At 35.2% G+C, this 24040-nt stretch overlaps 1 protein-coding gene across 4 annotated transcripts in view; it reads left to right on the top strand.

The window, feature by feature from the left end:
- LOC111158948 (Ral GTPase activating protein catalytic alpha subunit 1) overlaps positions 1-24040 on the top strand; it is a 246811-nt gene that overhangs the window by 155870 nt on the left and 66901 nt on the right. For all 4 annotated transcript variants that reach the window (XM_022521311.1, XM_022521309.1, XM_022521306.1 and 1 more), the window contains 3 exons: positions 1178-2042; positions 4420-4491; positions 18862-18985. In XM_022521311.1, coding sequence (XP_022377019.1) covers positions 1178-2042; positions 4420-4491; positions 18862-18985 — 1061 coding nt within the window. The remainder of the gene's footprint in view (positions 1-1177; positions 2043-4419; positions 4492-18861; positions 18986-24040) is intronic.

Genomic DNA, 24040 nt, shown 5'->3' with positions numbered 1-24040 from the left:
GAACAATATGGAGACATAATCATTCTGTAATGATGTCTATAATTACATAAGACAAGGGCACAGTGAACACACACGCACACACAGTTGTTAGTTGTGTGTACAACTAAACATCCTAACATGAACAATGAATACTTCCTTACCAATGACAGCTCTTTCCTAGCCTCCTAGATGTAAAGTATGAAGATAATCATCACCAAACTGTCCCCACTTCCTGACACCACTTATTTCAGAACTGGCTTCCACATAACCCTACTTAAGATCACACTGGCAGTCTTTGGCTAGTGGGCTTTGACAAGTTTTTGTCTATCTCCATGTCTTCTTTCCTCCCTTTATTCTCTCTGTGTGTTTTCTGCCTGACTTCTTCCTTTTCCCCTTCCTTGAGGTCCTGACATTTCAGGCCCCGGAGTACTATATTCTTCGAGCTTTCTTTTTTTACTCTTTGGTATGATTTTTTTTAAGTTTCTCATATGGATATGCTCCTTATCTATTTGCTTTCCCTAATGTGCTTAAGGAAGGAAAGAAAAATACTTCTTACATACAACTAACTGGTAAGACTAGGCCACAATGACCCAGAAGAATATCTTACTTATAAAAATATAGTACATAAGTAGGCCCATAAAATTTGTTTTCCCTTAAAATAAAGTTTTTGTGGCATATATTGGCTATACCAAATCACTGTTTAATTGGTTGATTCCTAAAGTTTAGTGAAGGATTACTTTTCTCTGAAACTTTTATATCATTGATAAACGCCATAATTAAATGACATTTAAAACATGCTGTCTCTCTGAATTTACTCATGAGATAAGAAACTTACTTGGATTTCACTGGCTTTATAATGTGTGAACTAAGTGATTTCAGGTGATTTAGAATACTTGTGATCCTTCTTTAAAATATGATTTACATATAAAGGCTTAAGCTTAAATTATGAATCCATTAGCAGAACTTTGAAAAAGGGTTTTTTTTTAATAAAATTAACAAAACATCATCAAAGAGAGTTTTCTTTGCCCTTATTCCTGTAGTACAGAATCTAAATTGGAAATATTCATGTTTACTGTTATATTTTAAAGTGATTTTGATAATTTGAGGAAGTCTCCATTTGTCATCTAATAATTTCATTGTTAACATAACTTCCTAGGAAGCAGCAGTATTTCCACTCACTTACATTTCTTATTTCTAGTGAAAACTCAAATGCAACAAGGATTAATCTCTATTGCTGCTCGCACTGTTATTACACATCTGGTAAATCATTTGGGCCATTACCCAATGAGTGGTGGTCCTGCTATGTTAACAAGTCAGGTGTGTGAAAATCATGACAATCATTACAGTGAAAGTACTGAACTTTCTCCTGAACTCTTTGAGAGTCCAAATATCCAGTTTTTTGTGTTGAACAATACAACTTTAGTGTCCTGTATCCAGATCAGATCAGAAGAGAGTATACCTGGAGGAGGTTTATCTGCTGGCCTTGCGTCAGCCAATTCAAATGTCAGAATCATAGTACGTGATCTCTCCGGAAAATATTCATGGGATTCTGCCATCCTGTATGGACCGCCTCCTGTGAGTGGTTTGTCAGAGCCTACATCATTCATACTTTCATTGTCTCATCAAGAGAAGCCAGAAGAGCCTCCTATGTCTAATGAATGCTTAGAAGATATAACAGTAAATGATGGGATTTCCCTCCAGTTTAAAAGAGGATTTAGAGAAACTGTACCAACTTGGGATACCATAAGAGATGAAGAAGATGTTCTTGACGAGCTTTTGCAGTATTTAGGTATAACTAGTCCGGAATGCTTACAGAGAACTGGAATATCACTTAATATCCCTGCTCCACAACCTGTGTGCATTTCTGAAAAGCAGGAAAATGATGTTATTAATGCTATCCTTAAGCAGCATACAGAGGAAAAAGAATTTGTTGAGAAACACTTCAATGACTTAAACATGAAAGCTGTGGAGCAAGATGAACCAACACCTCAAAAGCCTCAGTCAGCATTTTATTATTGCAGATTGCTTCTTAGTATATTGGGAATGAATTCCTGGGACAAAAGGTAAGAATAAAAGAGAATTTTTTTAACATTATTCTTATTCATCTTTTGATCAAGCATTTTAGTTTCTCTTCTTTTCCTCACCAGATTTTATCTACCAGTTAGTTCTTTGGCTTTTGGACAGATTTTTCTTCTTGTTTTTTGTTTGTTTGTTTGTTTTGGGTTTTGTTTTTGTTTTTGTTTTTTGTTTTTTGTTTTGTTTTGTTTTGTTTTGAGACCACTGAGTTCTATCAGGATTTAAGTGAATAAAAAGATAACTCAATAATTTAACTATTAACATTTTCATAATAACTAGCAGAACTTTCAGACTTAGAAATTACAGCTCATATAATTGAAAAGAATCTTATTTTCCCAACCTTCACATAAGGTAATAGGAAAAACTGTTTTTTTCTTATCACACTTCTGACACCACATGTGTGAGTTTTCCATAGCAGACAGTCCCAGCACTAACTGCAGTTAGTACAAAAAGAATAAGGGCTCAGACCCACAAGACAGCCCCCCACTTCAGTTATCAGTTGAAAGTCCATATTTCCGACCAACTAGCTATAAATCAGATAACTACCTCTTCAGTTTTGATAATTAACTATAATAGCTCATAAAACATTTATTTTCATTTAACAGTTTATTATAAAAGGTAGTTAAAAGAGATGAACAGACAGAGAAAGAGGTACACAGGATGAAGGTTCCCAAGTGTAAGAGCTTCTGTTCCTGTGGAGTTAGGGGCTGCTGAAAACACTGAATTGAGTTGACTAACCAGGAAGCTCTCTGAACCTCATAGTTTAGAGATTATTATGGAGGCCTCTTCACATAGGCATGATTAATTATTAACTCAGTCTCAAGCCAGTCTCCCCTCCCCATAGGGGTGGCTGGAAGTTCCAAGCTTCTAATCATGGTTTGTGCTTTTGAATGACCAAGCCCCATCCTGAAGTTATTCAGGAGCCCACCAAGCATCACCTCATCAGAACAAAACATTCTCCTATTACCAGGGAAATTGCAAGGGATTTAGGAACTCTGTGTAAGATGTTCCTGTCACCTTCATCGCTCAAGAAATTACAAGAGTTTTAGGAGCTCTGTGTCAGGAACTGGGGCAGAGCCCAAATATGTCACATAAGCCTAATGGGTTTTTTAGACAAACAGTAATGTGATCTTTTCTTGTTGGTATCAGAGAAGTTAACTCAAGATTTTCATCAAATCAAGAATCCTTATTTCATTTTTTAAAATTTTGTTTTCTTACACATGTTGCAAAAAACCTCACTGAGAGCTTGCAGTTAACACAAAGTATTCATGTAAGTCGGGTAAGAGTTAAATGAAAAGGCATTAGATTTAAATCGGAAGAACTAGGTTAGAGTCATTTAACCTTTAAGCTTCAGGCTATAAGTTGAGGAAGTAACTCGCACCTCACATAATGATGAGAGTTAACTTAGATAATATACATAAAATATTAAATTATACACTAGTGTAAAGTATCATTAAACATTTATCTTTTAAGTTTCTGTGACATTAAAAGCTGTACAGATGTGAAAGACACAGCATTATTTAATGTATTGTTCTTGTTCAATTTGTAGTAGGAGGGGAACTCAGGTATCACTGGACAAATAAATATTAATTAAATTCAGGTGAAGCACCAAAAGGGAGTTCTACTTCCTTGACTAGTGTTTATAATCTTACTTAATTTAAATCCTTCCATTTATTAGAAGGGCGTATTCTCTGCTTTATGGGGAAGACATGTCAGGAATATAGTTTGCCTTATGGTATGTCCAAATGTAGGTAATTGCCACTCATGTTAGTGCATTCTACTCTCTTTTGCTATAGGATGATCCATATATTGTCTCGAGAAAAATTAAAGGTGGGAAGCTATATTTTACCACAGCAAGCATTGATTTCATGAATATAATTTGTACGTATTTAGTGTATATAGAATGTATTTGGCAACATATCTACATTGCTTCGTAGTGTAAAAAATACCTGTAAGAGCACAGGAAAGAAAGCAAATTCCATCTGGATTACATATCCTTACTTAATGATATTTCTTATTAGGAACAACTTTTTAATATATTTTTAGGAAACTTTTGAGAAGGAACCTATAAGTACTTTTATCCACTTTTCTGGATATGAGTTTCAGAAGCTCATAGCATCTGCAAGGAAAAATTGAAATGATTAATAGATAATGATCCACTAACAGAAATCTATGAGGGCCGCAGTAGAAATAATGACACTTAGTATTTACATTTCTTTTAGGGTCTGTTCTCCTTTGTGTTAGAAGTATGGAAAGGCAAGAAAAGTGTTTAAAAATTGCATGAGTAGAGTGGAAAGTATTTCTGGGACTGTCATGTCATTCATTGCAAAGGTGATGAAAATGTTTATAAATCTCTCTATTTAGGAGGAGCTTTCATCTCCTGAAGAAAAATGAGAAACTACTTAGAGAACTTAGAAACTTGGATTCAAGACAGTGGTAAGTTCAGATTTATAACTAGCAACTGCCAGCTATTTCTACTTATGTGTGAATAATACTGTATTGTTGACTTTCTGAACAGAAACTACATTTGATTTACTTTAAATAATAAACTATGAAAAAAATGCAGGGCTACATTAAAATGTTTGGTATCTTTGAATATTACCATTTTATGCATTTCAGAACTCTTTCGATGGCAGAAATCTAATTGAACTTCTAAAAACGTCCTTTACTTTTCCCATAGTTAGACATTCCAGATATGCCCTTTTTGATTAGTCTCAGAGGTCTCAAGTGAAATGACTGGTAAATATAAGCTAGTCCATACAGAAAGTACTAATGGAGCAAAGAACATGGATATAGGTTATTATATTGCTATAAATCTGATTTCTCATTAAGCTCTTGGATATGTACCTATTTACATGTGGGTTTTGATGTGTAAAATCTTGTTATATCATTATTTTAATGATATCTAGGTTCTTCGTGTATAGTATATGAACAAGACTTCTGGGAAACCAGTAGTAGAAACTACAAAATATTAACTAGAAGCACATTGATAAAGCAATATTTTGAATGCCTGCATTTCTGAGATCTCAGATCCACAACCTACTTAATGTCCATTTCTCACTCCCTCACATCTTAGTCAGTTGGTGTTTTATACTTTCCTCTTTCCAGTTTTTTGCTTTTTCTGTTCCTACAGTCAGTTTGCCACCCACCTCTGATTTCACTTGTCCTGTTAGCAAACTCACACATTTTCAACTATAAAAATGCCATTTCTGACATCTTCAAAACTGTTCTTCCACTTAACGTTTATATATGTGTGACTATAATCAATTCTCTTATCAGAATCATTTTTTTTCTTAAGATTTTATTTATTAGAGAGCTCATGCACATGTGAGTTGGGAGGTGAGGAGCAGAGGGAGAGAATCCCAAGCAGACTCCCCACTGAGCATGGAGCCTGATTCAGGGCTGGATCTCGGGACCCTGAGATCATGACCTGAGCCAAAACCAAGAGTCTATCACTTAACCAACTGAGCCACACAGACACCTCTGACCCAAATCATTCTTAACATCTACCTTCTTGGGGCGCCTGGGTGGCTCAGTGGGTTAAAGCCTCTGCCTTCAGCTCAGGTCATGATCACGGGGTCCTGGGATCGAGCCCCACATTGGGCTCTCTCCTCAGCAGGGAGCCTGCTTCCCCCTCTCTGCCTGCCTGCTTGTGATCTCTGTCTGTCAAATAAATAAATAAATAATCCTTAAAAAAATACTATTAAAAAAATCTACTTTTTCTACTCCTAGGCAGCAGTATATTACTAGAGAAAATGATCAAACCAGTGTGATATAGAGAGCTACAATAGATTCGTGCTTCTTTACTTCAGCAATACCTTCTCTACTGTTTGCTAATTTCTTATCCCTTGTTCACTTCTTACTTTGTTTCTCAGAGTAATTTTTAAAAACCACTTCTTTTTTCTTTAAGCCCTTCATTATAGTCAAAAGATTATCTCTACTCTAACCTCACTAAGGATTCAATCCAAATGTTTGGCCTCCTATATGAAAGACAGTCTGGTAGAACAATAGTTCCTAACCTTTGTTCCTCCACCCATTCACATTTCAACGCAACATTAGTCATACCTCTCATTAATTAAATCCAGTGATTCTGACAATTGGGGAACTCATTTGAAACAAACTACCTTGCCAGCACTATTCTATAGGAATGCAAAGTAAACAAGATTATTCATTCCTTTCCTACATCAAACAACTCCGCCTTGTAATCTCCTCTCTTTAAAATTTCTATATTGAGCCATCTTTTCCTGCTCCCCTTCAGTTTCAGAAAAATCTTTTTTTTCCCAATCTATACTTCTAGGATCTTTAAAAAGTTACCATATCTTTATCTTGTATTTCTGCTTACCCCTTTACCATAAGCACACTCAATATGCTTTTTTAAACATAAGAAAACAAAACTATCCTCAGGATCCTTTTTTTTTTTTCTCTTTTAAAGATTTTATTTATTTATTTGACAGAGACATAGTGAAAGAGGGAACACAAGAGGCGGGAGAGGGTGAGGGAGAAGCAGGCTTCCCGCTGATCAGGGAGCCCATGTGGGTCTCTATCCCAGGACCCTGGGATCATGACCCGAGCCAAAGGCAAATGTTTAACAACTGAGCCATCCAGGTGCCCAGTTATTGTCCTTTCAAGCTTTAGTGTATCCCTTTCATATGCCTTTTACTACCACATTTTATGAGAAAATATAGTCTTTACTCACTTCTTTTGTTTTTGTGGTCTTTAGCTTTTCTCAGAATAATCTTTTAGGGGTGCCTGGGTGGCTCAGTGGTTTAAGCCTCTGCTTTTGGCTCAGGTCATGATCTCAGGTCCAGGGATCCAGCCCTGCATCGAGCTCTCTGCTCAGCAGGGGCCTGCTTCTCCTGCTCTCTCCGCCTGCCTCTCTGCCTACTTGTGACCTTTCTCTCTGTCAAATAAATAAATAAAATCTTTAAAAAAAAAAAAGGAATAATCTTTTTAAAATGTTTAGTTTCTCTAGTTATTATAGAAAATGTACAGTAGAAAAATAAATCATATATTTATAACACTATCCTTAACATTTGTTTATGTATTTTCAGTCTCTTTTTTTATATACGTATGATTTTTTTGTTTTAAAAAACTAGAATCATAGTAATATGTATATAGTAAGTTATGTTTTAAAAAGGACTTTATCATGTTGTGAGCATTTTCCTCATATTGTAAGTGTTTTGATATTTTTCAAAAATAATTTTTTATGGTGCCAAGTTCTGTGATTATTGGACTTTTAAGTTGTTTTTAATATCTTACCCTAGGATAGATTCCTAGAAATGGAATTATTACATCAATGCATAAGAACTTATTTCAGACCATACATATTGCAGAATTACTTTTCACTAAGTACTAATTTCTAATCCTACCAACATTGTGTAAGAACACTAATACAACTTCAACCTGGGCAACACAAGGTATTGGTCACATTTTCTAAATCTTTCCTAGCTTGAGAGGCAGATCATGGTATCTCTATTGTTCTTTACTACTAGTGAAGTTATTATCTTTCATTGTAAGAAATTTCATTGTAAGAAATTTTAATCTTTTTTGAAATTCCCTCTTAGTGTCTTTTTTCTATTTAAAAGGAAATTTTTCTTAATTGCAAGAGCTCTCCTACATATGTGGGTATCTAAGGATTAACTTTTGTATTTAATATGGGAGTTTTCCCAGTTGTTTGGCTTTCAGTTTTCAACAACTTCATATTGTTTAGCATACAGCTTTTTCTTTTTTCTTTTTTCTTTTTTTATTTAATTTTTTTTTTTCTGTGTTCCAAGATTCATTGTTGCCATACGTGCCCTCCTTAACGCCCATCACCAGGCTCGCTGATCCCCCCCACTCCCAATCCCTTCCAAAACCCTCAGTTTGTTCCTCAGAGTCCACAGTCTCTCATGGTTTTCATTTTTATGTAATTTTATTTCTCAGTCTTCTTTCTTTGTTTTTTTTTTTCAGTTGCTTTATTGTGCTTAGAGAATTCTGTCTTGAAATTAGTTTAAATGTTCTACTGTATTTCCTTCTGGATTCATAATTACTTGGTAGGAATGGTAATTATTTTACATTTATTTCTTCTAGAATACATTTTAGTTTATGGAATAAGAAATGGAACGGGCTTGAGTATTAGAGAATAGCTTGTTTCTCTGATTTGTTGAATAATTCATACCTTTCTCATTGATTTGATGTTTCTTTTATCAGATATTAACCTGTTTATTTCAGAGCTATCTGTTCATTTCTACTGAGTTGTTTATCAATTTTGTACAGATGTTAATATTATAGCTTTGTAACTTAGTATCTGATAGACGCAGTCATCTTCCTCACCCTATTCATACATGTTCTTCTTTCTTAGATATTTTCACTTGTTTATATTTCACTTTCACTTAGATATTTTCACTTGTTTATCTTCTGGATACATGTTAGAATTATGTTGTTGTTTTCCAGAAAAAAAATCCCATTGATATTTTGGTTTTGAATTACAATAAAACTTTCATATGGAGAGAATGGAAGTACATTTGCTATCATCATTCTTCCCATTCATAATCATGGTGTGTTTTTCATTTATTCTGTGACCCAGACATTACTTTTAGGGTTATTTTATTGTAATGATGCTATTCTAAATGGAATTGTTTTTCCTGTTATATTTTGCTATCCAAATACTTTAGTGAATTCTCTCTTTTTTTTTAAACATTTTAGAGTTGTCTATTTGGTTCTGTCTAGGTGTGTAATTATCTTACAAATAATCTCTTTTCTAAAAGTTATGCCTATTTTTGCTTATTTCATATTTTATTGCATTGACTAGAACTTGCACTACAGCATTAGTTATTGTAAGAGTAGACATCCCATTACTAGAGTCTTTTTCAGCATCTATTCAAATTTTCATACAGTTTTGCTTTCTTAACTATTGATATATATTGTACATAGTATCACTAGATTGCTAATATTAAATAATTCTTGGAATAACATTTGATTTCCTGTCGTGTTAAATTTACTAGACTTTCCTTTTGAATTAGGGTATAGCCCATTTCTAAGCACATTCTATATTTATTTAATTTTTTACCCATTCTTCTTTATTTATTTAATTTTTACCCATTTAGAATTAAGATTAAGATTTTAGCCAGCTCCATGAAATGAACATTATATGTTGTTTGAAAATTTGGAATAACTAGTAAAATTTCTAATTCTTTCAATTTGTTTCATCATTACTAGCCTCTAGGTTTTCTTTTAGCTCTTGGGTCAACTTCAGTGTTGTTTGCTTTTGTAAAACTCCCTTTCATTGAGATTTTCAAATGCATGCTAAGAGGATACATACATATCATAATTCTGCTATATTCCTTTTCTCATTTTAGTTTAGTGGGATTTTTTTGCTCTTTTTAAAAAAAAATTAGTTTATGTATTCCCAAATCATCCCTTCAAGGTTTTTTCCCCCTAGCTTTATTGAGATAGAATTGACATACAACATTATGATAGTTTATGGTTTAAAATAATGATTTATAAATAGATATAAAATGAATTACTACAATAAACTTAACACATTCATCACCTCACGTAGTTAGAATTTTTCATGTGATGAGAACTTTAAAAATCTCTCTTAGCAACCTTTAAATATGATATAGTACTATTAACTATAGTTACCATGCTATTCTTCACCTCTCCAGAACTTATCTCACAGGTGGAAGTTGATACCCTTTGACCACCTTCACCCATTTTGCCCATTTCCCTAGCCCCCACCCCTGAAATCAGTCTGTTCTCTGTTTCTGTGAGTTCAATTTTTTCAGATTCCACATATAAGTAAGAACATACAGTATTTGTCTTTCTCTGACTTATTTCACTTAGCATAATGCCTTCAAGTTTCATCCAAGTTGTCACAAATGGCAGGATTTCTTTCTTTTGTTACGGCTACATTCCATTGTATACTTGGCCCTTGAACAACACAGGAGTTAGGGGCACCAACTCCATCCCATCCCCATGTAGTTCAATATCTGCATATAACTTTTGACTTCCTAAAAACTTAACCAGCAATATCCTACTCTTGACCAGAAGCCTTACTGATAATATAAAGTCAGTTAACCTATTTTTTATGTTATATGTGTTCTATATTGTATTCTTAAAGTAAGAATAATGTTACTGAGAAAAATTGTAAGAGAAAATACACTCACAGTATAGTACTATACTGTATTTATTGAAAAAAATTTGTTTATAAATAGACCCATGCAGTTCAAACCCCTGTTGTTCGAGGGTCAGCTGTACATGTATACCACATTTTCTTGATCCATTCATCTGTTGATGGACACAGGTAGTTTCATACCTTTGCTATTACAAGTAATGCTGCAGTGAACATGGGGATGCAGATATCTCTTCAAGGTAGTGATTTTATTTTCTTTGGATATGTATCCAGAAGTGGGATTGCTGGATCATGTAGTCATTCTGTTTTTAATTTTTTAAGGAACCTCCATACTGTTTCCCATAAAAGCTGCATCAATTTACATTCCCACCAATAGTTTACAACAAGGGTTGTCTTTTCTGTGTATCCTCACCACTTGTTATCTCTTGTCTTTTTGATAATAGCCATTCTAACAGGTATGAGGTAATATTTCATTGTGGTTTTGATTTTCATTTCCCTAATGATTAGTGATGCTGAGCACCTTTTAATGTATGTGTTGGTCATTTGAATATCCTCTTTGGGAAAATGTCTTTGGGTCCTTGCCCATTTTTTTTTAGGTCTTCTTTTCTTTTTTTGCCCATTTTTAATCAGACTATTTGTCTATTGCTGTTGAATTGTATGAGTTCCTTAAGATTTTGGAGATTTGGTTGGGAAGTTTTTGATTACTGCTTCCATCTACCTACATGTTATTGGTCTGTTTAGATTTTCTGATTTTTCATAATTAAGTCTTGGTGGGTTGTACAGTTCTAGGAACTCATGCATTTCTTTTAGGTTGTCCACTTGTTTGGTAAATAGTTGTTCATTGTAGTCTCATGATCATTTGCATTTCTTTGGTATCAGTTGTAACATCTCCTTTTCATTTATAGTAATATTTATTTGGGTCCTTTTTTGTTGTGGTTAGTCTAGCGGAAGGTTTTTTAATCTTGTTTATATTTTCAAAGAACCAGCTCTTCATCTTTTCCATTTTCCTTTCTTTATTTCATTTATTTCTGCTCTAATTTTTTTCCCCAAAAGATTTTGTTTATTTATTTGACAGAGATCACAAGTAGACTGAGAGAGGCAGGCAGAGAGAGAGGGGGAAGCAGGCTCCCTGCTGAGCAGAGAGCCCTACGCAGGGCTCCATCCCAGGACCCCGGGATCACAAACTGAGCCGAAGGCAGATGCTTTAACCCACTGAGCCACCCAGGCGCCCCTCTGCTCTAATTTTTATTATTTCCTTTCTTCTGTTAACTTCAGGCTTAGTTTATTCTTTTTCTAGTTCCTTTAGGTGTAAGTAAAGTAGGTTGTTTATTTGAGATACTTTTTTTTTCTTGTGTGTATTTATCACTATAAGCTCTCTTCTTGGAACTGCTTTTGCTACATTCCAGAAGCTATGGTTTATTACATTTCCTTTTTTGTTTGTCTCAAGATATTTTTAATTTCCCTGTTGATTTCTTCTTTGACCCATTGGTTGTTCAGGAGTGTGTCATTTAGTTTCCATGTATTTACGAATTTTCCAACTTTCCTGCTGCTCATTGATTTCTAGTTTAATTACTTTGTAGTTGGAAAAGATAGGTGATATAATTTCTGTCTTCTTGAATTTGTTTAGACTCGTGTGTTTTAGCACATGATCTATCCTAGAAAATGTTCCATGTGCACTTGAGATGAATGTGTATTTTGCTGCAATTGGACAGAATGTTCTGTATATGTTAAGTCCATTTGATCTGTAGTATTGTTCAAATTCACTTTATTTGATTTCCTATCTGGATGATCTGTCCCTTGTTGAGAGTGAGGTATTAATGTCCCCAGCTATTATTGTATTTCTGTGTATTTCCTTTTTCTTTTAGTACTTGGTTTATATATTTAGGTGCTCCAGTGCTGGGTGCATAAATATTTATAATTGTTGTATCTTCTTTCTTTCTTTTTTTTTTTAAGATTTTATTTATTTGAGAGAGAGAGAATGAGAGCAAACATGAGAATGGGAGGGGCCAGAGGGAAAAGCAGACTCCCCATTTGAGAAGGGAACCTGATGGGGAACTTGATCCCAGGACCTGGAGATCATGACCTGAGCCAAAGGCAGTCACTTAACCAGCTAAGCCTCCCAGGCTCCCCTATAATTGTTATATCTTCTTGATGGATTGACCCCTTTATCTTTATGGTAGTTACATTGTCTTTTTTTTTTTTTTTTCCATTTTTAACTCAGTCTATTTTGTCTGACACAAATATAGCTACCTTTGTTTTCTCTTGTTTATACTTTGCTTAAAATATTGTTTTCTGTACCTTCAATTCTTATTCTCTGTGTGTGCTTAAAGCTAAAATGAGTATCCTGTAAGTAGCATATCATTTGGATCTCATTTTTTGGTCCATTCAGCCATTCTGTGTCTTTTGATTAAAGAACTTAATCTGTTTACATTTTAAGTAATTGTTGAGAGATAAAAACTTACAAATGCCATTTTTTCATTGTTTTCTGTTTTGTAGATCCTTTGTTTTTGCTTTCTCTCTTAGTGTCTTCATTTGAAATTTAAAGACTTTTTGCAGTAGTATGTTTGAGTCCTTTATCATAGTGTTTTGTTTATGGGCTGCAGGTTTTTCCTTTGTGGTTAGCACTAGGGTTACATAAAATATGTTATATTTATAACATTTTAAGCTGATTACAACTTGATAGATAGCATACAGAAACTTTATACTTTTACTTCTTCCTCACATTTTAGGTTATTGGTAGTTCTCCAATAACAAATTGTTATGTTTATGGTTATTTTAAAAACATTTATTTTCTAACTTTTAAACTAGAGTTATAATTATGCATCACCATCACAGTGGGCTTTTCTGTCTTGATGTAAATAATCTACTTAATTTTTTAAAAGACACAGTTTCTCGTTTATTATCTTCTACTTTGTTTTCTAACTCATTAATTTTTGTCTATTATTTATTTATAAGCTTTATATTCTTTTTCTTCTAGAATTGAATGTTTTTGTCTTACTTTTATTCTTTATTTTTTAACAATGAAATGGTCTTAGGCTATAAAATTTTTCAGAGTATAGCTCCTGTCCATTTTTATAGTCTCAGCTTAAAGATGATTTTTTCTGAAATCCTTTCCCTAAACTACCTCTCTTTACCTTCCTCCCTGGTCTATGTGTGGATCTTCCATGTGCTCTCACAGAGTCCTGTAACACTTCCCTGTCATAACATTTATCACACTGTATTATTATTATTAGATATTCTTATTCTTTCCAGAATAATTACAGTAACTCTCTAAATAATCTGTGGGTTCTCATATCCTAACTCTTCCCCATGATAATTTATCTTTGGTACTAGATGGGCATGTCCTTCAGGGCAGGAATCATAACTCTTTTGCTCTCTTGCTCACCATATGTTCCAGACCTCAGTGCTCTACTGAAACTATTCTTCTGAAGGTTAGTACCTTGACCATCAAGTCTAAAGTTTTCTCAGTGCTCAATCTATACACATAACTTTGATTCCTCTAATTAACTACATGTAGTTAATAAGCATTTTAAAAGATTACAGCAGTTTTAGATTTACAAAATAATTAATTGCAAAGTACAGAGAGTTCCCACATACCCTTTTCCCCCTACACATACTTTTTTCTATCTCTTGTATCAGTTTGATAACATCTGCTAAAATTGGTCAAACAGTTCTGATACATTAACTGAAATCCATAGTTTACCTTAGAGTTTATTCTCAGTGTTGTACATTGTGTATGTTTCAACAAATGTAAAGTAACAGGTATCTACCATTACAGTATGCTATAGAATAGTTCACTGCCCTAAAAACCCCTTGAGTATTATATCCCCTAATTTAATACTACTGTCTGTTCTCTAAAATGTTCTTCTCCCCCCTGGCTTCTGTAACACTACAGTTACCTCATTCAACTCCTAATTCTGGCATTACTCCAAATTTGTCTTTACTGGCTCATCTTTTACCTCCGAACCCCCTAACATAGTTATTCCTCTCATTGGGATATCCCAATTCTCAATCCCATTCTTTCCATGTACTTCTGTCTGTCAGTTCTCTGTCATGATTGTGCTGCTGCATATTACAAAATTTTACCTGCCTCCTTATTTCCTTTTCCAGGTCACCAATTTGTTTCCAAATCAGATCCTCCTCATAATTTTCTTGATTGTGTTTAGAAATATCATTTCAGTCACCAAACTTGACCATTTCCTTTCTCTTGTCCTTAGATTTTTATAACTGTTGCACCAGTTCTTATTATCCCTTCTTCTGTCTTTGCTTTTCTTGCACCCAACCCCTTGATTCATGTCTTTACAACTTTAAAGAGACTGTTAGAAAGGGCAGGAGATGAAGTCTATCAGCACCATTTTTCCAACAGCATTTGCTCACTTGGCATCTCTGTCACATTTTGGAAATTCTTGCAGTATTTCACACTTTTTCATTATATTTGTTGTGGTGATCTATTATCACTGGTTATGACTTACTGAAAACTCAAATGATGGTTAGCATTTTCTAGCAAAAAGTGGTTTTTAAATTAAGGTATGTACTTTTTTAGACATAATGCTATTGCACACCTAATAAACTATAGTATACACATAACTTTTATATACCCTTTATTGCTGTATTCACTTTATTATAGCCTAGAACTAAACCTGCAATATCTCTGAGGTATGCTTATACTTTTCTGATGGACTAGAGAGGAAAACTAAAAAGTGACGTTGTTTATACTCTTACCTCCCTGGACCATTTATAGATCCTTTATTTTCTTCAACTAGATTAATTGATGCCTGTTCCTCTTGGTTGAAACGCCAGATTTTTTTTATTTCAAATCTCAAAATTTGTGTTATTTCTTTTTCTTTTCTTTTTTTTTTTTTTTTTTTAAGATTTTGTTTATTTGACAGAGAGAGACATAGCGAGAGAGGGAACATTAGCAGGGGGAGTGGGAGAGGGAGAAGCAGGCTTCCCGCTAAGTGGAGAGCCTGATCCGGGGCTCAAGCCTAGGACCCCAGGATCATGACCTGAGCTGAAGGCAGACGTATAACTGACTGAGCCACCCAGGTGCCCCTGTATTATTATTTCTATCACAGTGTATATGCCGGAATTTCGAAGTCTTATAACTTAGTAGGCTTCAGCTTGAATTTTCCAATAGTAAGCTCATAATATTTTGCCAGTTCTATACATATTCTTACCTGGTTGCATGTAAGTTGCAAGTTTGTTAATTTTATGGCTTTTTTTCTGGTATCTTTCCCTAGTTACTCATTATTGTACATATTAAGTTAATGGCAATATACCAAACATTTTGGCAGCAGTAGTTAGGTAAATAGAAAAATAAAAGAGAATGGTGAAAGATTAAAATTTGACGTGAAGGGCAGCTGAGTTCTGCTTTTACAAATTGTAGGAAGGTTATAGATAATATAAAGGTGATTTCTCTTTTACTTTTGCATTGTAAATGTTAGGGCCAATTTAATGTTAAAACCTGTTTAACTATTAGGGCCTGCTTAGCCAGAGCAACTCCATATTGCCTTGGTAGCCATATTGTTGTTTACATCCACGGACTTCATTCCGGGAATAAACGCCCCGTAGTTCCTGGTATGGTTCCGGGTATCGATTCCGGGAGTAAACGCCTTAACAATAGAAGCCACGTACCTTGGGTCTGCGGTTATGCCCTATAAAACCAGCCTAGGAGATCAGGAGGGGGTTGCTCTCTTCGGAAGCGGCCCTGGCCGGTCAGTCTGACTTCTAATGCTTGGCATAGAATAAAGCTTCACATAACTTTCACTTTGTCTGAGTCTCATTCCCCTGGCTGGTCAGTCTAACTTCTAATGCTTGGCATAGAATAAAGCTTTGCATAACCTTCACTTTGTCTCAGTCTCATTCCTTTGATAATGGACCCCAACAGTAAAGATTTATGTCCTATTTTTTTCTACATGGCACATACCTTTCTTCCTGCTAATAGATTTATGTAGTACTAGGTGAACATTTCTATTTAAGGCTTCCTAATTTTATAAATTGTGATTTATTCTAATTGATAGCCCTATACCTGAAAAAAAATTTTTTAAATAATCAAAGAATTACTTGGATTGTGAAACAGAAACAGAGTAAGAACACTGAGAAGTTCCCTTTCTGCCATGATCAAAATTTACATGTAGTGGATCATGCTTCCAAGTTAAATTCCTAACAGTTTTCTTATGGTATACTTCTTCCTTTTTTTTTTTTTTTTTTTTGAGATGTATTTCTTATACCACACATTTTGTTCATTTAAAAAGTATACATGTTTTTAGTATATTTACAGGGTTGTGCAGCTGTCACAACAACCTGATTTTAGAATATTTTAGTTCCTTCAAAAAGAATCCCTTACCCATTACTAGTAACTCCCCATTACCGCCAGCGATCCTCTTCCCCCACTCCCCAGCTCTAGACAATGTTAATCTACTTTCTATTTCTATAGATGTGCCTGTACTGGACATTTCATATAAAAGGCATCAAACAATATATGGTCTTTTGTGGCAGGCTTCTTAGCATAGTGTTGTCAGAGTTCATCCATACTGCAGTGTGTCTCAACACTTCATTTCTTTTTATTACTGAGTAATATTCCATTGTATGGGTATACTACATTTTGTTTATACATTCATCAGTTGATTGACATTGGAGTTGGTTTTACTTTTTGGATATTATGGAAAATGCTGCTGTGAACATTCATGTACAGTTTTTTACCATGAATACTAGATTTATAAACTTTTTTATAAGACTTTATATTTTTAAACCTTATATTAAGATCTAATGTCCTTTTTGTTTGTTGTTTTTGGTGTGAGGTAGGAAGTTGCAAGGTAACAGTCCACCTTCTTTATTTTGCTTGTACATATCCAGTTGCCCCAGCACTATTTGTTGAAAAGACTCTTCTTTCCCCATTGAGTTGTTATGGTATCCTTGTGAGAAAAGCAATAGATGACAAATATAAGGGTTTATTTCTAGATCAAAGATTCTGTTCCATATACATGTGTTTGTCACTTCTTATCACACTACCACAGTGCATTGATTGCTGCTGCTTTGTAGCAAGTTTTAAATTTGGGAATTATGAATCCTCCAACTTTGTCTTCTTTTTCAAGATAGTTATGGATATTCTGGATCTTTTGTATCTTCCTATGAATTTCCTGGAGTAACACCCTCACTCAATAAGTGAACAGTTAGGGAAGGATTGGCAGTTCTTCATCTTCTTAGCTTTCATCTACTGGTATGTAACCTCTAGCCCACTGGTAAGCTAGAGTGGGGAAAATTGGCACAGACTCAGCCTTTTGCACCTAGAGCTTCCATTGTAAGAGAGGGAGCTGGCTGAGTTAAGGAAGATGTAGTTCTCTCAGTCACAGCTGCCTGGAATAGATCTTGTGCAGCATGGATCTCGGGAAGATGAGAAACACAGCCAGCAGCCTTCTTCTCTTAGGATGAAACCATATTCCCAGTCTGGGAACTGGAGGAGTGAGGGAACCCTTATCTTGGTCTGAGTAGAATGCCTAGGGTAAAGGTATAATGTGAAGTAAAGGGTTGAGGTAAGGGAGCAGTCATGGCTCAGATGCCAAAGACTCATTCTGTTCTTACTAGATTTGGTAGGTTTTCTTGAATAAATGTTTTTCCATTTGCTATATGCCCTTAGGACAATATGCAGAGAATTTAAATGATTTTATAGAAATCATTTTCACCACTTAAATTGTTCTGCTTGAGAAAGGGTCCACTGAGATACTTATTTTGTAATTCTGGAAGGCACACCCCAATTTTATTTTATTATTTAGGTTAGATTATCTTAACAATACAATGGATATACCAAAAATTGCCTAAGTGTTCCCACCATAAAGTGAAATATTGCCATTAGTGAAAGTAGCTAATAATCTTTGTTCCTGATTTTAAGTTGCTGATGTTGAAACCCACAATCATGACCTTACAACTTCCTCAAGATAGGAAAATCTGGTTATCTAACTTTTTAAAGTAATTTCAGTTCTTACTTGTTGGATCTGGTTTCTTTGCTTGCTTCCTAATTTCTACATATTATAGTAGTGAAAACATTACCTCTGGTCCTAAAGTTCATTAGCTTTGTTAAATCATCCTAGACCAAAGAGAGTGTGCCCTAGTTAACTTGGAAAGCCAAATGTCATATGAGAAATTTGTTTTTATTAACATTTTTAATTTGAAAAAATGTAAAAAGAAAATGTCTAAGAGATTTTCACTTATTCCATACAATTCTGTAATATTTGTGTATAAATTTCTTATTCTGCCCTTTGAAGAAATAGATCATTTATCAGTCATCTCTATACTCCTACTTAGTTTTATTTCTAAAATACATCCATTTAACTCTGGGATTTTAGCCACATTGTACAACAGGTAATTCCTCAGATGCTTCATGCACTCACATGTCTTTCCTCTCTTTCTCCTCTTCATTTGTCAGATTCACTTGCCTTCACTCAACTCAGTGTTACTGTCTCCTTTAAGTGTCTCTCTGTTTTTCCAGTCAAAAGTAATCACACCTTTCTTTCGTTCTACTGGCAAGTTTATAACTTTTCTAATTTTTACTTAAAATTACATACCTTCATCAGTAGATTACAAGATTTAATTCATTTTCATCTTTTTATTGCCATATACTTTGTACATTGGACTTAATTATTGGGTGAGTGAATAAATTAATGATTAAATAAATGGTGTTATCTTTTGTTTTACAGTCGAGAGACCCACAAGATCGCAGTATTTTATGTTGCTGAAGGACAAGAAGACAAACATTCAATTCTCACCAATACAGGGGGAAGTCAAGCATATGAAGATTTTGTAGCTGGTCTTGGTTGGGAGGTATTGTCTTTAAATAATACCAGATATCATTGTATTTTTATTTGGAAGCAATGATTTCTTATTTCTTTCTAGCTTATTTTATTTTTATTTATTTATTTATTTTATTATGTAAGTCACCATACAGTACATCATTAGTTTTTGATGTAGTATTCCATGATTCATTGTTTGCATATAACATGCAGTGCTCCATGTAATATGTGCCCTCCTTAATACCCTTCACTGGGCTAACCCATCCCCCCACCCCCGCCCCTCTAAAACTCTCAGTTTATTTCTCGGAGTCCACAGTCTCTCATGGTTCATCTCCCCCTCCGATTTACTCCTCCTTCATTTTTCCTTTTCTTCTCCTAATGTCTTCCACGCTATTCCTGTGTTCCACAAATAAGTGAAACCATGTGATAATTGACTTTCTCTGCTTATTTCACTTAGCATAATCTCCTCCAGTCCCATCCATGTTGATGCAGAAGCTGTATATTCATCCTTTCTGATGGCTGAGTAATATTCCATTGTATATATGGGCCACATCTTCTTTATCCATTTGTCTGTTGAAGGGTATCTTGGCTCTTTCCACTGTTTGGCTATTGTGGACATTGCTGCTATGAACATTGGGGTGCATATGGCCCTTCTTTCATTACATCTGTATCTTTGGGGTAAATATCCAGTATGTAATTGCTGGTTCATAGGGTAACTCTATTTTTAATTTTTTCAGGCATCTCCACACTGTTTTCCAAAGTGGCTGTACCAACTTAAATTCCCACCAACAGTGTAGGAGGGTTTCCTTTTCTCCACAGCCTCTCCAACATTTGTTGTTTCTTGCCTTGTCAGTCTTTGCCATTCTAACTGGTGTAAGGTGGTATCTCAGTGTGGTTTTGATTTGAATTTCCCTGATGGCAAATGATGATGAACATTTTTTCATGTGTCTGTTAGCCATATGTATGTCTTCTTTGGAGAAGTGTCTGTTCATGTCTTCTGCCCATTTTTTGACTTGATAATTTGTTTTTTGGGTATTGAGTTTGAGAAGTTCTTTATAGATCTTGGATATCAGCCCAAGGTCAAAGAGGTTGCTGCCTGTGTTCTCCTCTAGGATTTTGATCAATTTCTATCTCACATTGAGGTCTTTAATCCATTTAGAGTTTATCTTTATGTATGATGAAAGCAAATGGCCGAGTTTCATTCTTCTGTATATAGCTGTCCAATTTTCCCAGCATCATCTATTGAGGAGACTGCCTGTTTTCCATTGGATATTTTTTCCTGCTTTGTCAAAGACTATTTTACCGTAGAGTTGAGGGTCCATATCTGGGCTTTCTTTTGTTGCCTTGATCTATGTGTCTGTTTTTGTGCCAGTACCATGCTGTCTTGTGATCCCAGCTTTGTAATATAGCATGAAATCAGGCAACGTGATGCCCCCAGTTTTGTTTTTCTTTTTCAACATTTCCTTTGCGATTCAGGGTCTTTTCTGGCTCCATACAAAGTATAGGATTATGTGTTCCAGGACTTTGAAAAATGCCGGTGGTATTTTGATTGGGATGGTGTTGGAAGTATAGATTGCTCTGAGCAGCATAGTCATTTTTAAAATGTTTGTTCTTCCAATCCATGAGCATGGAATGTTTTTCCATCTTTTTGTGTCTTCTTTGATTTCTTTCATGAGTGTTCTGTAGTTCCTAGAGTATAGATCTGTACCTCTTTGGTTAGGTTTATTCCAAGGTATCTTAAGGTTTTCAGTGCTATCGTAAATGGAATTGATTCTCTAATTTCTCTTTCTACAGTTTCATTGTTAGTGTATAAGAAAGCAACTGATTTCTGTGCATTGATTTTTGTATCTGCCACATTACTGAATTGCTCTATGAGTTCTAGTAATTTGGGGGTGGAGTCTTTTGGGTTTTCCACGTAATGTATCATGTCATCTGCGAAGAGAGAGCTTTTGACTTCTTCTTTGCCAATTTTAATACCTTTTATTTCTTTTTTGTTTTCTGATTGCTGTTGCTAAGACTTCTAGTACTAAATTGAACAATAATGGTGAGAATGGGCATCTGTGTCGTGTTCATGATCTTAAAGGAAAGGCTCTCAGCTTTCCCCCATTGAGAATGATATTCACTGGATTTTTCATAAGTGGATTTTATTAAATTGAGGAATGTCCCCTCTATCCCTATACTCTGAAGAGTTTTAATCAGGAAAGGATGCTGTATTTTGTCAAATGCTTTTTCTGCATCAATTGAGAGGGCCATGTGGTTCTTCTTTCTTCTTTTATTAATGTGTTCTATCACATTGGTTGATTTGCGAATGAGAACCACCCTTGCATCCCCGGGATAAATCCCACCTAGTTGTGGTGGATAATCCTTTTAATGTACTATTCGGTCCTATTAGCTAGAATCTTGTTGAAAATTTTGGCATCCACATTCATCAGGGATATTGGTCTGAAATTCTTTTTGATGGGGTCTTTGCATGCTTTTGAGATCAAGGTAATGCTGGCCTCATAGAAAGAGTCTGGAACTGTTCCTTCTGTTTTTGTTTTTTGAAATAGCTTCAGGAGAATAGGTATTATTTCTTCTTTGAATATTTGGTAGAATTCCCAAGGGAGTCTGTCAGTCCTTGGACTCTTGTTTTTTGGGAGGTTTTTGATCACTGCTTCAATCTCGTTACTGGTTATTCATCTATTCAGGTTGACAGTTTCTTCCTGTTACACTCTTGGGAGTTTATAGGTTTCCAGGAATGCATCCATTTCTTCTTTGTTGCTTGACTTATTGGCATATAGCTGTTGATAATAATTTCTAATTACTGTTTCTATTTCCATGATGTTAGTATTGATCTCTCCCCTTTCATTCATAATTTTATTAAATTTGCATTCTTTCTCTTTTCTTTCGGATAAATCTGGCCAATGGTTTATCGATCTTATTCATTCTTTCAAGAACCAGCTTCTAGTTTCGTTGATGTGTTCTACTGTATTTCTGGTTTCTAATTCATTGATCTCTGCTCTAATCTTAATTATTTCCTTTCTCATGTGTGGGTTAGGCCTAATTTGTTGTTGATCCTCCAGTTCTTTAAGGTGTAAAGATAGTATGTATATTTGGGATTTTTCTGTTGTTGTTGTTTTTTTTGTTTTTTTTTTTTTTGAGCAAGGCTTGGATGGCTATGTATTTCCCCCTTAGGACCGCCTTTACCATATCTGATAGGTTTTGGACTGATGTGTTTTCGTTCTCATTGGTTTCTGTGAATAGTTTAAGTTCTTCTTTGATTTCCTGGTTGACCCAAACATTCTTGAGCAGGATGGTCTTTAGCTTCCAAGTGTTTGAATTTCTTCCAAACTTTTTCTTGTGATTGAGTTCCAGTTTCAAAGCACTGTGGTCTGAGAATATGCAGGGAATAATCTCAGTCTTTTGGTATCAGTTGAGACCTGATTTGTGACCCAGTATGTGGTCTCTTCTGGAGAAAGTTCCATGTGCACTTGAGAAGAATGAGTATTCTGTTGTTTTAGGATAGAATGTTCTGTATAGATCTATGAGATCCATCTGGTCCAGTGTATCATTGAAAGCTCTTGTTTCTTTGTTGATTTTCTGCTTAGATGATCTGTCTGTTGCTGAGAGTGAAGTGTTAAGGTCTCCTACAATTAAGGTATTATTATCAATATGTCTATTTTGGTTAATAGTTGGCTTATGTAGCTGGCTGCTCCCATATTGGGGGCATAGATATTTACAATAGTTAGATCTTGTTGGATAGACCCTTTAAGAATGATAGAGTGTCTTTCTATATCTCTGACTATAGTCTTTAGCTTAAAATCTAATTTGTCTGGTAGGAGAATTGCTTCCCCAGCTTTTTTTTTTTGCAGTCTGTTGGCATGGAAAGATGGTTCTCCATCCCTTTACTTTCAGTCTGGATGTATCTTTAGGTTCAAAATGAGTTTCATGTAGACAGCATATGGATGAGTCCTGTCTTTTTATCCATTCTGCAGCCCTGTGCCATTTTATGGGAGCATATAGGCTGTTCACATTGAGAGTGATTATTGAAAGATAAGATTTTATTGTCATTATGTTGCCTGTGAGGTCCTTGTTTCTACAGATTATCTGTGTAAATTTCTGTTCTATATCACTCTTGGGGTCTTTTTCCTTTTATAGAACCCCCCCCTTTAATATTTCTTGCAGGGCTAGCTTAGTGGTCATATATTCTTGCCAGTGTTGGAAGCTGTTTATCTCTCCATCCATTCTAAATGACAGCCTTGCCAGATAAAGTATTCTTGGCTGCATGTTCTTCTCATCAGTACCCTCAATATGTCTTGCCAGCCCTTTCTCGTTTGCCAGGTCTCTGTGGACAAGTCTGACATTATTCTGATGTTTCTCCCTCTATGTAAGGAATCTCTCCCCACTAAATGCCCTTATGACGGTGTCCTTGGTTGTAAGATTTGTGAGTTTTATTACTACGTGCCTAGGCGTTGGTTTATTCTCCTTAATCTTGGGAGGTGTTCTCTCTGCCTCTAGGACATGAATGCTTGTTTCATTCCCCAGATTAGGGAAATTCTCAGGATTTACTCAAATATTTCTTCTAGTCTTCTCTCTCTCCACCTTCTCAGGAATCCCAATAATCTGACATTGTTTTCATTCTCCAGACCTCCTCCTGATCCTTCTTTTCTACCAGTTTGTCTTCTAGATCACTAATTCATTCTTCTGTCTCATTTACCAAAGCTGTTAGAGTATCTAGATTAGATTGGGTCTCATTGTTAGCATTTTTTTTTTAAAGATTTATTTATTTATTTGACAGATAGGAATCACAAGGAGGCAGAGAGGCAGGCAGAGAGAGAGGAGGAAGCAGGCTCCCCACTGAGCAGAGAGCCTGATGCGGGGCTCGATCCCAGGACCCTGGGATCATGACCCGAGCCGAAGGCAGAGGCTTTAAACCACTGAGCCACCCAGGCGCCCCCATTGTTAGCATTTTTAAGTTCCGCCAGATCAGCTCTCACTTTTGCCTTTAGAGAATATATGTTGCCATTAATGATTTTCTCCAACCTGGCTATTATCTGCATAACTATTACCCTGAAGTCTATTTCTGACATCTTGTTTATATCTGTAT

This window comes from Enhydra lutris, unplaced genomic scaffold (genome assembly GCF_002288905.1).
Source record: "Enhydra lutris kenyoni isolate GAN:26980312 unplaced genomic scaffold, ASM228890v2 scaffoldscaffold4, whole genome shotgun sequence".
NCBI classification, from domain to species: domain Eukaryota; kingdom Metazoa; phylum Chordata; class Mammalia; order Carnivora; family Mustelidae; genus Enhydra; species Enhydra lutris.
The sequence above is the reverse complement of the archived record's forward strand: the minus strand, read 5'-3'. Positions and strand labels throughout refer to the sequence as shown.